The following is a 13312-nucleotide window of genomic DNA, read 5'->3' as shown; positions in this document are numbered from 1 at the left end:
TCGAGTGCCGTTGGAGGGCCTGGGTTCAGCTCAACATCACCTGATAGATATAACATTAGCTGGGATAACAGGTGGGATGCTATACAGTCGCAACACATTCGCAAAGCGCTACGCCACTTGATCACATAGGGGCAAGACACCGCTACAAGGCAGCGGTTGCTAGTCTTACATTCACTGCAGTTGTTCACATAACCAACCTGAAATGTCATTAGCGGGTTGAGCATGGTGCCACGTGCGGTGTCGTGCCCCAGGTGGTGCGCGGCAGATGGCGGTATATATACTGTGCAGGCGGGTCTGTTGATCCATGACGTCGATGAGGGGCTGGGTTGCCGGGGGAGTAGCGGTATCCGGGCTAAATTTGGAGTGTCGTCCACTACGGCGCAGAGCACACGGTCACCGACCGCGCAATTCAGGCCACGAGCGGATGACGGAACTTGAGGAAAGGGGCGAAAAGCAGCAGGCAGCCAGAGCAGCAGGACCTGAAATGTCAGTAGCGGGTTGATCATGGTGCCACGTGCGGTGTCGTGGCCCAGGTGGTGCGCGGCCGATGGCGTTATATATACTGTGCAGGCGGGTCCGGTGATCCATGACGTCGATGAGGGGCTGGGTTGCCGGGGGAGTAGCGGTATCCGGGCTAAATTTGCAGTGTCGTCCACTACGGCGCAGAGCACACGGTCACCGACCGCGCAATTCACGCCACGAGCGGATGACGGAACTTGAGGAAAGGGGCGAAAAGCAGCAGGCAGCCAGAGCAGCAGGACCTGAAATGTCAGTAGCGGGTTGAGCATGGTGCCACGTGCGGTGTCGTGGCAAGATTTATTCTGTCAAAATCGAAGACGTGCCCCTACCCCCCATTTTCATGTAGGGTAATGGATTCATGTACACGCCTTTTGAGACATTTTTTTCTATACATATTTTCACTCTGCATTATCATTTTGTTTAGTAGGATGATGATGAGGAGGGCTCCGGAATAATTTCGGCCACCTGGGGGTCTTTAATGTGCACTGACATAGGGCACAGCGGAGCTTTTGCCTTCTGCAGGAGGCCATCCTTGAAGAGCGAGACCGCAACGCGGACACTGTCCAGTGAAATGGTGCAAGCGGGCGTTTTTGTGGCTGCACGCAAGATGGAGACAAGGGTGATTCGTTGGCGCTGCAATCCCTTTCACGGAGGTCCTGACAGCTGTATATCGTGAGTGGAGTCTGCATGGGGGGCTGAGTGCAGCTGGAGAAATCCGGAATTAATCTTTTTAAGCGTCACAGAGGATTCTGACAGTTCCGCTAAGACACTTGCGTGGCCCTGTTTCATTCCACCTTGGTGGAGATGTCATATATTGTCAGATTGTAACCTAAGGCAATGCCTTTAAGGAGAGTTGATGCAGGTGAAGGCCGATTTCCTTCACTCTGAACATTTTACTTTAGCTTTGTTTGTCCAGTATGCTATACATTATAGCTTTCTTCATTCTTCCAGCGTACGTGTTTCTGGATATAATATTGGTAATTGCTATAAGAGTGTTCTGGTATCTCAGCTGGTGGCATACATCTTTTTATCTGGGTTTTCAGGTTAGTTTTTTTTTCTTTACACATCCAAATGGGTTTCCCTTCTGGCTGCAAACTTTAGGGTGGGCTACAGGCATATTATCTGCTTGATTTGTTCCTTAGTATAGGAAGAATTTATTGCCAGCTGAATGTTACGCATTATCAGTTAATTGCCAAATGTGGCATGTAAAAGTCATTGAAGCTAGTGCGAGCAGGTCTTTTATGGTGCGTGGTTTCAATATATAAGCCTAATGTAGGGAGACCATAAGCAACTTTTTTACAAGTTAACGTAATAAATATGAAGGGGATTTCTCACGTGGTTTGAACAAAGTGCTCATTGAGAAGTCATTCTTTTTTTTATTTCTATACAAGAACTGTTAAGGCCTTTGTTATTTTATATCTTGAAAGAAAACTGTGCAGAAAGAATAAACTCTCCTGTGATTCTCCTCTTTTGACTAATCAGTTTTTGCAGTTTTCTTTCAAAATGCACCCGTACACCCTAGGCTGTGCAAATGCATTACTTCAATTTATTTTATGTGTGGAAGAATCTTCACTTCAGTGTATTAGTATGACTTCATAGTGCGGACATGCAGTTTGTAGATGGCAGGAGGCAAGAAAGTGCTTACTTTGGGAAGGCCTCCTAAATCCGTCTTCCTTTGCTGTGGCACCATTCTACAGTTCTTGATACTGCAGTGCTCTTTGTCAGTGTGTGTTGCAGACTGGGCTGTACGAGAGACTGCATGGCCTTTCAGGTGTTCTGTATATATTGTTACGCGGCGGCCAGCCGTAGAATGAAGCGTGGTGAACGATGGCTATGAGATGGTTTAATGGCCGCTGGCCTAGCGCGAGCGCTCCGTCCCGCGCCACTGCCAGCTTCGTCTTCGTCACACTAGCCGGGGCCTCCGAGCGATCGTCCCGATCGGTGACGAACAGACGGCGAAATGGCGATGGTCTTGAGTGGGGGGTTGAACAATATGTACAAGATGGTGCAGTGCTGGCCGCCACGATGAGAACGATGAGAGAATGAGTCCCGGTCCACGAAGCATCCGGGCCGTAGGGTGCCAGGAGCTGACGGCCGAGGTCCTTGGACGCACCGGACGGCAGGGGCAGGGGGGCGGTGTCTTCACGTGTAGGTCTTCGGTCTTGGGTCGGTAGGGTCTCGGGTCGGTCGGGTCTCGGGTCGGTCGGGTCTTGGGTCGTCGTGTCTTGTGGTCCGGGCAGGGGACGGGGCTGGGGTGAGCGGCGAGGTCGGTTCAGGTCGGGCGGGCTGGGGCATGGCCGGGCGGCGCGGACCAGGCACTCACGGCCGACGTCCACGGCAGGCGCAGGACACCGAAGCTCCGGGACCAGGATGGCGATGAAGGGACCCCAGCACCTCACACCAAATGGTAACAATATATCACTGGTAACAATATATAGAAGTTTTTTGGTACTGTAAAACACAAAAAGAAGTAGGGGGCACACCTTGTAGCTGCAGATTAGCCCTGATGTAGTGTGCTGCTTGGGATGCAACTCATTGAGGTTCTGTTATACCATATAGTTTTTATCGACCACACACAGCCTCACTGTGGCCGCATTTTAATCTGTTCCATTTTTCAAAAACTGTTCTGGAAATTTTTTTGCATTTCATGTCAAAAAAATTCCCTGATGATCACATGCATGTGAACACTTTTATTTTGCGTAGTTTTGGTTTATTTCTTCAAAACCTAATTAGTCCCTCTAGTGTACTGAATACTGCAGGTAAGAAAAACTCAGTAATCAAAATTTCTTACCTTCAGGACGTGACTGGCTGCAGAAACAGTTAGAGAGTAACTGATGGTAGCAGTGATCCTTAACTTTTGTGCCCTTTCATGACTACTTCTACAAGCTATTGCACACTCGGTGACAAAAAGCTGTCTCTCCATTTCCTGAAAAAAGTGAATTTCTACCGTCATGCGTTCACGCCAACTATCTCTGCTGGAAGCTTCATTGTCACCATGGTGTCTTACATTTAGTGCAGATGTGAGCCCCCATTTCATCGGGACGTTGACATTTCATAACAGTTCAATGTTGGTAAAACCCGTTTTGTTCTCTTAATAATAGTAGTTCTGGCTTTTTTGGAGTGTTGGTGTTTTTTTTAATTTGTAAGTTGCTCACATGGCTGAAAGCATTTCACTGGTGCGAGAAAGTGGCACATCGTTGCATGTGAGTCACAGCGCAAGTTAAGGCTGCAATGATTGGAAGGTGCAAGCCTTTACCATCTGGGCTTGGACCTGCAAAAGCTAGAAGCCCAATGGCAGCAAAAATTAGATGCTTCTTTGGTAGTTGTTTAATTTAGTATCCTATCTTGAACCTTAGCACTATAATGTGTGCCGTCAGTCGTACTTTTTGCCTCAATGGTTGGATATTACAATTATTCAAACAGCCTTCCCCAAGTACCATGGCAGTTAACTTACCAGATATCAGCATGTCTTAGTCTGAAACAGAGTGATGATTTTCTTCATGCCAAAAAAGACTGGGCAAGGGCAATCATGATACACTTGTAAAGCGCTACTCTTACTTGTTCTTGCACTTATACTTTTTAGCACTCTAAAGTTTACCACACAGTGCACATACTCGCCCAGGCTTAAATCTTGCTGGAGCAGAAGCTTTAAAACAGTGCCTGCCTACTATAAAGCCCTTGCAAAACAAACGTGGCTTGTATATGAGCTATCTTTACGTGCAGATGACATCCGGTGGCACTGAGATCCTCATTCTGGCCTGCAAAGCTAACAGAGACTATGGCTATATGAAAAGGGCATTGTGTAGCCAGAGATGTGAGTGTGTTGACCATAGGTCACCTTATCACCTGGACAGGCTGAAAGCCTCACTGGGGGAGGGTCACAACGAGTAGGCATTTGCTGTCTGTCTATGGTGTTGTGGCTGGGAAACGTGTGCTGCTCCATCACACGTAGGCACACACTAGTTGCAAGGTCAAAACGAACATGAAGTAGGCCCTCATTTGCTCGCATTGGATTGGAAAACATTTTTTGTCAGCATTCAGCCCTATGTGGGCACTATACTGGAAGGCTTCGTGCCCGTGGCTCTCGGCGACCTTGTGAGCCCCTTCAGTGGCCTGTACTTCCGTCAACGCGTCTGAATTGCCCAGTATAGCCTCCCACCACTGCAGAGAAGGGACTGGTGGTAGGAGGTCCGCTGGTGGCGGCACCTTTTTGCAGCTCCATAGAATGTGATCATATCCGGCTATCGCGCCGCATTCTGTGTAAGATGGATTGTATTGCACTGGGTGAATGAGTGCTAGTTTCTACGGGCTAAAGAAGGCTCGCGTCTGGTGCCAACGCCACATTACTTCCTGCCTTTTGTCGAGCTTCTTGTCTGGTAACAGATATATCCTCCTTTCCAGTTTAAAATTATTAGTGTCGTGAAAGGATATAAAAGCATTGTGTTCAGAAAAGAAAAAACAGCGCTAAATTCTACACAAACCACACAGAAAGACGGACAGGACGGGCGCTGTCCAGCGCCCGTCCTGTCCGTCTTTCTGTGTGGTTTGTGTAGAATTTAGCGCTGTTTTTTTCTTTTCTGAACACAATGTCACACCAACTAGCCCAGCAAAAGGTACTGTTATATAAAAGCATCTCTCGTGAAATTTGGGGACTCAGTCCAGCTCATTGCTCAGCTGACATAACCTCGAGCTGTACCGTGAGCCAACTCGTTTCCCCTGTTCCCGAGTGTGCTGCCTCAGTGGTTGTGGCGCTCGGCTGCTGACCCGAGAGTCACGGGTTCAATCCCGGCCGCGGCAGTCAAATTTCGATGGAGGTGAAATCCTAGAGGCCCATGTACAGTGCATTGTCAGTGCACGTTAGGAAACCCCAGGTGGTCGAACTCTCCGGAGCCCTTCACTATGGCGTCCCTCATAGCCACAACGAAAGAAGCGGTAGAGCTGGCTTGAGTGACTGCACTACGGTGCAGCCATCTAATCCACTTACCTTTTCGATGCAGGCGACCTTCCTTGCGTTTGCCAGCCTGCTGCTGCCGACTCTGGCATGCTTGTGAGCCTGGGCGTCATCGGTGGGCGCAGTGCTGTGCACCGGAAATGGACAGGGCTTTTGCCACCCACCGCCCGTCAGCTGCTCGTCCCCGCTGAATGTGCCCCCAGAGGAGCTACGCTCGCCGGATATCATCGCTGCATCACTGGCCACACAGGAGCTCTGCAGCTGCTTTGTGGTTTTGGTGCTTATAGCCGCCTTGAATTAACAGAAAACATTGGGTAAACTTGCCCATTTGTACTCGCTTTAAGACAAATGCATAGCTTCATGGTTAACTTTGAGTAACTTCATGAGTAACTTTGTTGATGCCACTGGCAGCTGTGGGAAAGCCATTCTAAGGTTGTACTAGCAAGCATAAGTGAAAATTGTCAGCTTGTATGAGCTGACTGCGGAGTTTTTCATGCACTGGTTGTCCTTGTGATGTTTTTGTGTTTCTGAAAGATGGTCACATTATGTGCACTTCAAATGGAAAACTTGGCTCCATTGCTGATCCTGAAAGTAACTTCACAATTCCAGACTATGTAATGGCCTGTAAGACTATCTATTAGATTATTTTTTTTCAGTTCAACGCCTTATTTGTTAGCCATGAAGAAATAAGCTACTAGATTTTCTACCAGTTGGCAGTTGGCGGCATATTATGGCCATGTACTGACCGCACTCTGTCACGCAGGTCTATTGCATCGTTTGCCTTCGGTGTCCCCTCAAAATCAAGATTGTCCTGATAGGCTACGCCTTCCCCTCAGGGGCACCAGGAAGAGACACAGAAGAAGGTCGTGTCCATCTGGGTATCTGCACGGCGTCTCTCATCGTCTAGGAAAGACCGCAGCGTGACACAATGTGCAGGTGGTGTTCTCCGCCATTCATAAAGTTTAGAAAGTGTTTGCTGCAGTGAATAACAGGCTGGTACCGGCCTCTTCCAGAAAGGAGGTTCAAAGGTGCACTGTGTCGCATGCAGACAAGTTCATTAGTTGCAAAGAAGGGGTGTGTGTAGGGTTCCTTTGTAATGCGGTCAAACGGCTAGGTGCTGAAACGTCAGTGGTAGAGCGAAGCGGTAGAGCTGGCTTGAGTGACTGCACTACGGTGCAGCCATCTAATCCACTTAGCTTTTCGATGCAGGCGACCTTCCTTGCGTTTGCCAGCCTGCTGCTGCCGACTCTGGCATGCTTGTGAGCCTGGGCGTCATCGGTGGGCGCAGTGCTGTGCACCGGAAATGGACAGGGCTTTTGCCACCCACCGCCCGTCAGCTCCTCGTCCCCGCTGAATGCGCCCCCAGAGGAGCTACGCTCGCCGGATATCATCGCTGCATCACTGGCCACACAGGAGCTCTGCAGCTGCTTTGTGGTTTTGGTGCTTATAGCCGCCTTGAATTAACAGAAAACATTGGGTAAACTTGCCCATTTGTACTCGCTTTAAGACAAGCTTCATGGTTAACTTTGAGTAACTTCATGAGTAACTTTGTTGATGCCACTGGCACCTGTGGGAAAGCCATTATAAGGTTGTACTAGCAAGCATAAGTGAAAGTTGTCAGTTTGTATGAGCGGACTGCGGAGTTTTTCATGCACTGGTTGTCCTTGTGATGTCTTTGTGTTTCTGAAAGATGGTCACATTATGTGCACTTCAAATGGAAAACTTGCCTCCATTGCTGATCCTGAAAGTAACTTCACAATTCCAGACTATGTAATGGCCTGTAAGACATCTATTAGATTTTTTTTTTCAGTTCAAGGCCTTATTTGTTAGCCATGAAGAAATAAGCTACTAGATTTTCTATCAACATTTTCTCTGAGGATGCCTGAAAAATATCTTTGAATCATGAAGGGGCCCATGTTGTCAACCACACTTGTAGTTGTGGTGCGCTGGGACTCATAGTGGCCATTCCCTGCATTTAGCCATTGTGCATTTGTCTATTTGTTTGTGTGAAGCCGGTTTTGTGGCACGCTGCTCACCTGCCAACACTGGAAATACATTGGACCTTGGTTAAAATGGTTTGATGTTTCATTTTTTATTTTTAGGTGGTGCCTTTTTGAGAGAAGTGTAAACGAGAAGCTTCATTTGTCCAGGAAGCTTTCCTATTTGCTAGTGACAACGGCCACAATGTGTCCATCCTTCCTGTTGCCGCCTCTAATTGCATGCAGATATGACCACTGTTTCTTCGCAACTTGTAAAGCCCCAGACAGTGCTTCTGTTAAAGGAGCACATCAAACTAAAGTTCACTTTGCTAATTAACTGCCTTGAATGGGGCCTTCGTGCATGTTGCAAGCTTTACATATGGCCTGTCCTGCTGTGGAAAAATGATGAAAGCAGCATGCTTGTGGAGTTTAACTTTCCACAGCAGTATGAATGAATTCTATGGTGCTATTTCTTGAATTAACGATTACATGAGGAGCTTGTCATGTGTAACCTGGTGTCTAATGACACCAAGAGTTGTGTGCTGGGAAGTTAGACCTACACGTGACTGACTGGGCATCAGGTGTGAACAAAGTTGTTATTAGATAGGCAGATAGATACCCTGTGTGATAACCAAGTTCTAAGCACACTTATGAATTTTTTAACCAGCATGGTGTTTATGAAGCTGGAAGTAGATTTAATAGAACGGCCATCGAGAAAATGGAGGTAGAGCAGGCTGTGTAGCTTCCATGTCTGACACCTGCATGAAGGAAGCAGCACACCTCCTCTTGGAATCCTGTGATCCCTTGCACCATCGAAGAGGGTGGTGTGTGCGAAGGGCATGCGTTGCATCTCCTCGCAGGCGGGTTAATACCTGAAGATCAAGGTGATCCATATTCCGGTTGACCCCGAGACGAGGAAGGCTGATGTACGGAACATGAAGGCGGCCATCAACGACAACACCAACGTGGTGAGTGGCTTCGTAGAATGGGGCTAGTTTGGCTCGCAGAGGAGGTATTCGTGTGATTTCGTGGGCACTTTTTTGTGGCACAGCACGCAGTTTTAGCACTGCAAGCCAGAACAGGTGGTAGTAAGCGAAACGGATTAGATATGTCTGCAGCAGCCTTTTGCCATACTGTACGCACCACAACGTAGATGCATACTCCCTATAGCATGCCAATGCAATTCCATTTCTAAATTGCCCCGCCGTGGTGGCTCAGTGGTTACGGCGCTCGGCTGCTGGCCCGAAAGACGCAGGTTCGATCCCGGCCGCGGCAGCTGAATTTTGATGAATGCGAAATTCTAGAGGCCCGTGTGCTGTGTGATGTAAGTGCATGTTAAAGAACCCCAGGTGGTCAAAATTTCCGGAGCCCTTCACTATGGCGTCCCTCATAGCCTGAGCTGCTTTGGGACGTAAAACCCCAAAAAACCAAACCATTGCTGTACTATTCCAACTCTTTGTCGTTGGCTGAGTCTGCCTCATGCCTCCATCACCCTTCTCATTACTTTGCTTGAGACAATAACGAAGTGCAAGCTTTGTGCACGGCACCACTTCATGTGAGTGAAAATGGTAGAAAATGCACAAATGGAACACAATCAGTTTCAGGATCATCTAATTATCCCAGCCTTGGTGTAGTCCTATTCTAACAAGGCATCGAAAATGGCATGCACAAAGATGAGATAGTGCAGCATCTTCTACCCTCTCTCTTTGTTGTTTTCACTGTCTTCTGAACATAAGGTCTTGTTCCAGTTTTGACAGGCTTGAAGTAGTTTTTGGTACAAAAGTCTCCAGGTTACGTGAGCAACAATACAAGGACGTTGCTGCATTATAGGCCGATCAGTGAAGACCACACTTGTGGAGTTGGACTTCCCTGCTTTTCATGTACAGTAGTAGAAGCAGGTAATCACTGGCACATGCGTCACTAGTGCACCTTGACGGCTCAGAGGCAATCAGTGATCAACGTTTTGTACAAATTGGTACATTTTTAAAAGTTGCCTGTCCTAACTGCTGCTTCAAAGAGCGTGTGTTGACCTTTGTCAGGTGTGCTTGTTCCATGGAATTATTGTCACTGCTCAACTAAGGGTGGCAGTATATGACAGAGGAAACTAATTGGACTTTTGAGTCAGTCAGTTGGTCTTCGAAACCCAGTATGTACTAGTGGTTGAATGTATAATGAAAAGCGCAGTAACTTTACAGGGAATGTGAATTCCAGATACAGAGCAAGGCATTGTGTCGTTTACCTCTGTTAAAAGAAGCAGATGTGTTTTAGATGTTAAAAAATGAGCATAGCACCAGGTGGGGAGCTTTTAAGAGCATAAGACGATGCGTAAATTGTGGTGTTCAATATGCTTACAGAGAGCATGGTGGTAGTGCCTGCATGCCCAATGAAAAGGAAAATACATGCGGAGGAAAAAGTGAGTTGAATACGCACTTATGAAATCATGTGAAGCAGATGGAGTCATTGGGAAGAAGTGAGAATGTTAGAGTCTCACCTAGGAACTGTAACAAGAAGCAAGTGTGATGCTAAGCCGAATGAACCATGACATCTACCTCTTTTTTTCAAGGCTGCCTGCTTTGTTGTGAACACTTCCTTGTTTATTTTACTTTGTGCCATTCCGCAAAAAGAAAGGAGTGTTGTTCTCTTCGGCATCTTGTGGGATCTGCAGCTCTGTTCCCATCTGGCTGCATCGACCCCATTCAAGGAATTGCAGAGAGGGGTTTGCTTTGGCTTATGGGGTGCAGAGACTCATTTCACTAAACTTGGAGTTATCTTAGAGAGCCATTAGCAAGCATTGGCATGGCTTTCTTTCAGATTACAGCCATGCCCCATTAATGCAGCCCCCGTCAATATGGACGACTTTAATTATGCACAGTTTTTCTCGGGACCCATTTTTATCAAAGTATTAATGCCTCATTACTGCCGAAACTCATTGTCCGGACAGTGGGCAGGTTGAAAATGTTCGAAGCCCATTTAGGACTTCAGTACTTTTACTCTTAAGCCTTACTTCCCCATTCAGCAAAAAACAGTCTCTCTCTCTGTGCATGAATGTGTGTGTGTGTGCGTTAACACTCGATGCTAGCTATAAAAGGTGGCCTCCTCATACAACCTGGCAACGTGAAGCTGCTCGAGACAACCTGGTTTGCACCAGTCCCACTGGTGCACCACCTGCAATCCCAGGGCAGTGGTGCACCGCTTAACCACTGCACCAGCAGTGGTATGAGGACTCCCAGGAATCTATGAATGTTAAGTAGAGGAGGACCAGTTCTGTATATATGGGCATCAACCCATTAGCTACCCCATCAGACTCTTGGGGCACTGTACAGTACATGGGCTACTGTTCGGTGGCGACTGCCTTCAAGAAGTTAGCACGCAGATCAATAGGAGTGGAGCAGCATCGCGGCAGCAGCTACTAGCACCATGCAGAGGTAGAATTACCAGGTGCATGGCATCGGGTTCCATCACACCGCAGCGCACGGCAACTGCGTTCACAAAAATGAGCGGGCAGGCTTACACTGTGTCACACGTAAGCAGTCTTTAAGTGTGCCTGCCGACTTTTTTTGTCCCATTAAGATGGACAGCGATGAGGACAAAATCCCAAATGCCTGTGCCAGATGTTCCACTCCTTGTATTCAGGGGAGAACACCAGTGAAAGGCAGTGCAAAAGTGCAGAGGACCTCTGGATGTGTGTGTGTGATTTCATGCTTTACACTGGGAAGGTGCCTGATCAATGTGCCTTAACATTTGCTGCATTTCATGAGCGGCTGCGAAAAAAATTCTTTCCGGGCCCTGCGTTCCAAACCACATTCAGCAGCTGTCAGCTGAGTGAGTACAGAGTTCTTGAGGTGTGAACACTCATAGTAGGAGATACTTCATGCCACCAAGAGGCCCCATCACTCGTCTCGTGGACTACTAGGTGCTCCAAATGTGCTAAACCAGCACCACATGATTTCACAGATAATGGCGATCTGATTAAAGCACCTCGAGCTCCACGATTACCAGATTTTGACCTCACTGCCCACAACTGTGCAGAGAAGCAGTCCGCAATTATCAGCAGCAGCAGCCTGACTACGCCCACTGCAGGGCAAAGACCTCTCCCATGTCTCTCTAATTAAGCCTGTCCTTTGCCAGCTGCAACCACCATATCTCTGCAAACTTCTTAATCTCATCCACCTGCCTAACTTTTTTGCCACCCCATTACACTTCCTTTCTCTTGGAATCCACTATGTTACCCTTAAGGACCAGCGGTTATCTTGCCTTCACATTACATGCCCTGCCCAAGCCCATTTCTTCCTCTTGATTTTGACTATTTTGTCATTAACCCGCGTTTGTTCCCTTACCCGCTCTGCCCTCTTCCGGGCTCCTAATGTTAAACCTATTATTTTTCTTTCTTAACTTAAGCTGAACCCTTTTTGTTAGCCCTCATGTTTCTGCCCCATAGGTGAGTACTGGTAAAATACATCTTTTGTATACTTATCTCTTTAGGGATCTTGGTAAACTGCCATTCCTGATCTGAGACAACCTGCTTCTATATGGGCTCTACCCCATTCTTCTAGTTATTTCCCTCTCATGATCCGGATCAGTGGTCACTACCTGCACATGTTCCCTTACCACTTCCAGCACCTCGCTACCAACTGTGAACTGCTCTTCCTTGCGAGACTGTTGAGCATTACTTTGGTTTTCTTCATGTTAATTTTTAGACCCACCATTCTGCTCTGCCTGTCTAACTCATTGATCATATGCTTTGCAGTTCACCCCTTAGTGACTAAGCAAGGCAGTGTCATCAGCAAATCGCGGATTATTCAGGTATTCTCTATTATCTCTTATCCGCAACTGTTCCGAATCCATGCCTCAGAATGCCTCCTGTAAATGGGCACTGAATAGCATTGGTGAGATCGTGTCTCCCTGCCTGACAACCTTTCTTATTAATTTTATTGCTGACCTTATGAAGGACTATAGTAACTGTGCAGTTGTTATAGATACTTTCCAGTATTTTTGCATCAGTCATTTCTACACCCTGATTCCACAGCGCCTGCATGACAGCTGAGGTTTTCACTGAGTCAGATGCTTTCTCCTAATCTATGAAGGCTATATAGCGGTTGTTTATGTTCTGCACATTTCTCAACCACGTGATTGATAGTGTGATAATGGTCTGTTGTTGAATGTCCTTAACTGAAGCTTGCCTGATAATTCAGTCAATTGAAGTAAGGTTCCTGTCTTTATTAGCGATTATCTTAGTGAACACGTTATAGGCAGTTGACAGTAAGCTTATCGGGCTGTAATTTTTCAAGTCCTTGACATCTCCTTTCTTACGGATTAAGATTAGGTTAGCATTCTTCCAAGGTTCTGTTATGCTCGAGGTCACGAGGCATTGTGTATACAGGGTGGCTAGTTTTTCTGGCACAATCTTCCATTCGTCCTTCAACATATCTGCTGTTACCTGTTGTTCACCGGCTCTTTTCCCCCTTTGCATTGCTCCTGAGGCTTCTTTTACTTCCTCTATCGTTACTGGCGGGATGTCCCATTGCTGTGTGACACTGCCTGTGCCATTTACATCCTCATTACACTGGCTACTGCATAGGTTTGTGTAGAGGACTTCGCCTACTTTACCTATCTTACCCACGTTGCTAATCACATCGCCCTCGTTGTCTCTTTATGCATACATGTGATTTTTGCCTATGCCTAGCTTTCTCTTCACTGCTTTTAGGCTACCTCCGTTCTTCGGAACATGCTTGATTCTATCCATATTACCTTCCTTATGTTGGCTACCTTGTGGCAGAGTTAACAAAGTTAACAAAAAAGCGCATCTGTTCTGTCTGTGGGGTTAGATGCCTTCATGCTTTGACGTTCCTTAATAAGATCATTT

The 13312-nt window shown here is 47.1% G+C and overlaps 2 protein-coding genes across 2 annotated transcripts in view; both read left to right on the top strand.

Annotated features, from left to right (window-relative positions):
- The first annotated feature begins 2774 nt into the window (after positions 1 to 2774).
- LOC149326155 (uncharacterized) lies at positions 2775 to 6941 on the top strand. Its single transcript, XM_089563577.1, has 4 exons — positions 2775 to 2926; positions 5517 to 5784; positions 6234 to 6406; positions 6680 to 6941. Exons 1-3 carry the CDS (start codon positions 2890 to 2892, stop codon positions 6283 to 6285), a joined length of 357 nt encoding a protein of 118 aa, XP_089419703.1. The 5' UTR covers positions 2775 to 2889; the 3' UTR covers positions 6286 to 6406; positions 6680 to 6941.
- A 789-nt stretch (positions 6942 to 7730) lies between these two features.
- Positions 7731 to 13312, top strand: part of LOC149326154 (uncharacterized) — a 57066-nt gene continuing 51484 nt past the window's right edge. The window contains exon 1 of the mRNA XM_089563779.1: positions 7731 to 8417. The gene's annotated coding sequence lies outside the window, so the exon portion shown is untranslated. The remainder of the gene's footprint in view (positions 8418 to 13312) is intronic.

The sequence above is a fragment of the Amblyomma mixtum genome, chromosome 10 (genome assembly GCF_055824585.1).
Source record: "Amblyomma mixtum isolate Tamu chromosome 10, ASM5582458v1, whole genome shotgun sequence".
In the NCBI taxonomy this organism is placed as follows: Eukaryota; Metazoa; Arthropoda; class Arachnida; order Ixodida; family Ixodidae; genus Amblyomma; species Amblyomma mixtum.
The sequence above is the reverse complement of the archived record's forward strand: the minus strand, read 5'-3'. Positions and strand labels throughout refer to the sequence as shown.

What these genes read in the sequence shown, in the direction of transcription:
- LOC149326155 (XM_089563577.1), top strand. Translation starts at nt 2,890, where the DNA reads ATGGCGATGAAGGGACCCCAGCACCTCACACCAAATG. An exon ending in CCAGCACCTCACACCAAATG is followed by an intron (nt 2,927 to 5,516) that starts GTAACAATATAT and finishes TTTTCGATGCAG; the next exon opens with GCGACCTTCCTTGCGTTTGC. An exon ending in GAATTAACAGAAAACATTGG is followed by an intron (nt 5,785 to 6,233) that starts GTAAACTTGCCC and finishes TCTGTCACGCAG; the next exon opens with GTCTATTGCATCGTTTGCCT.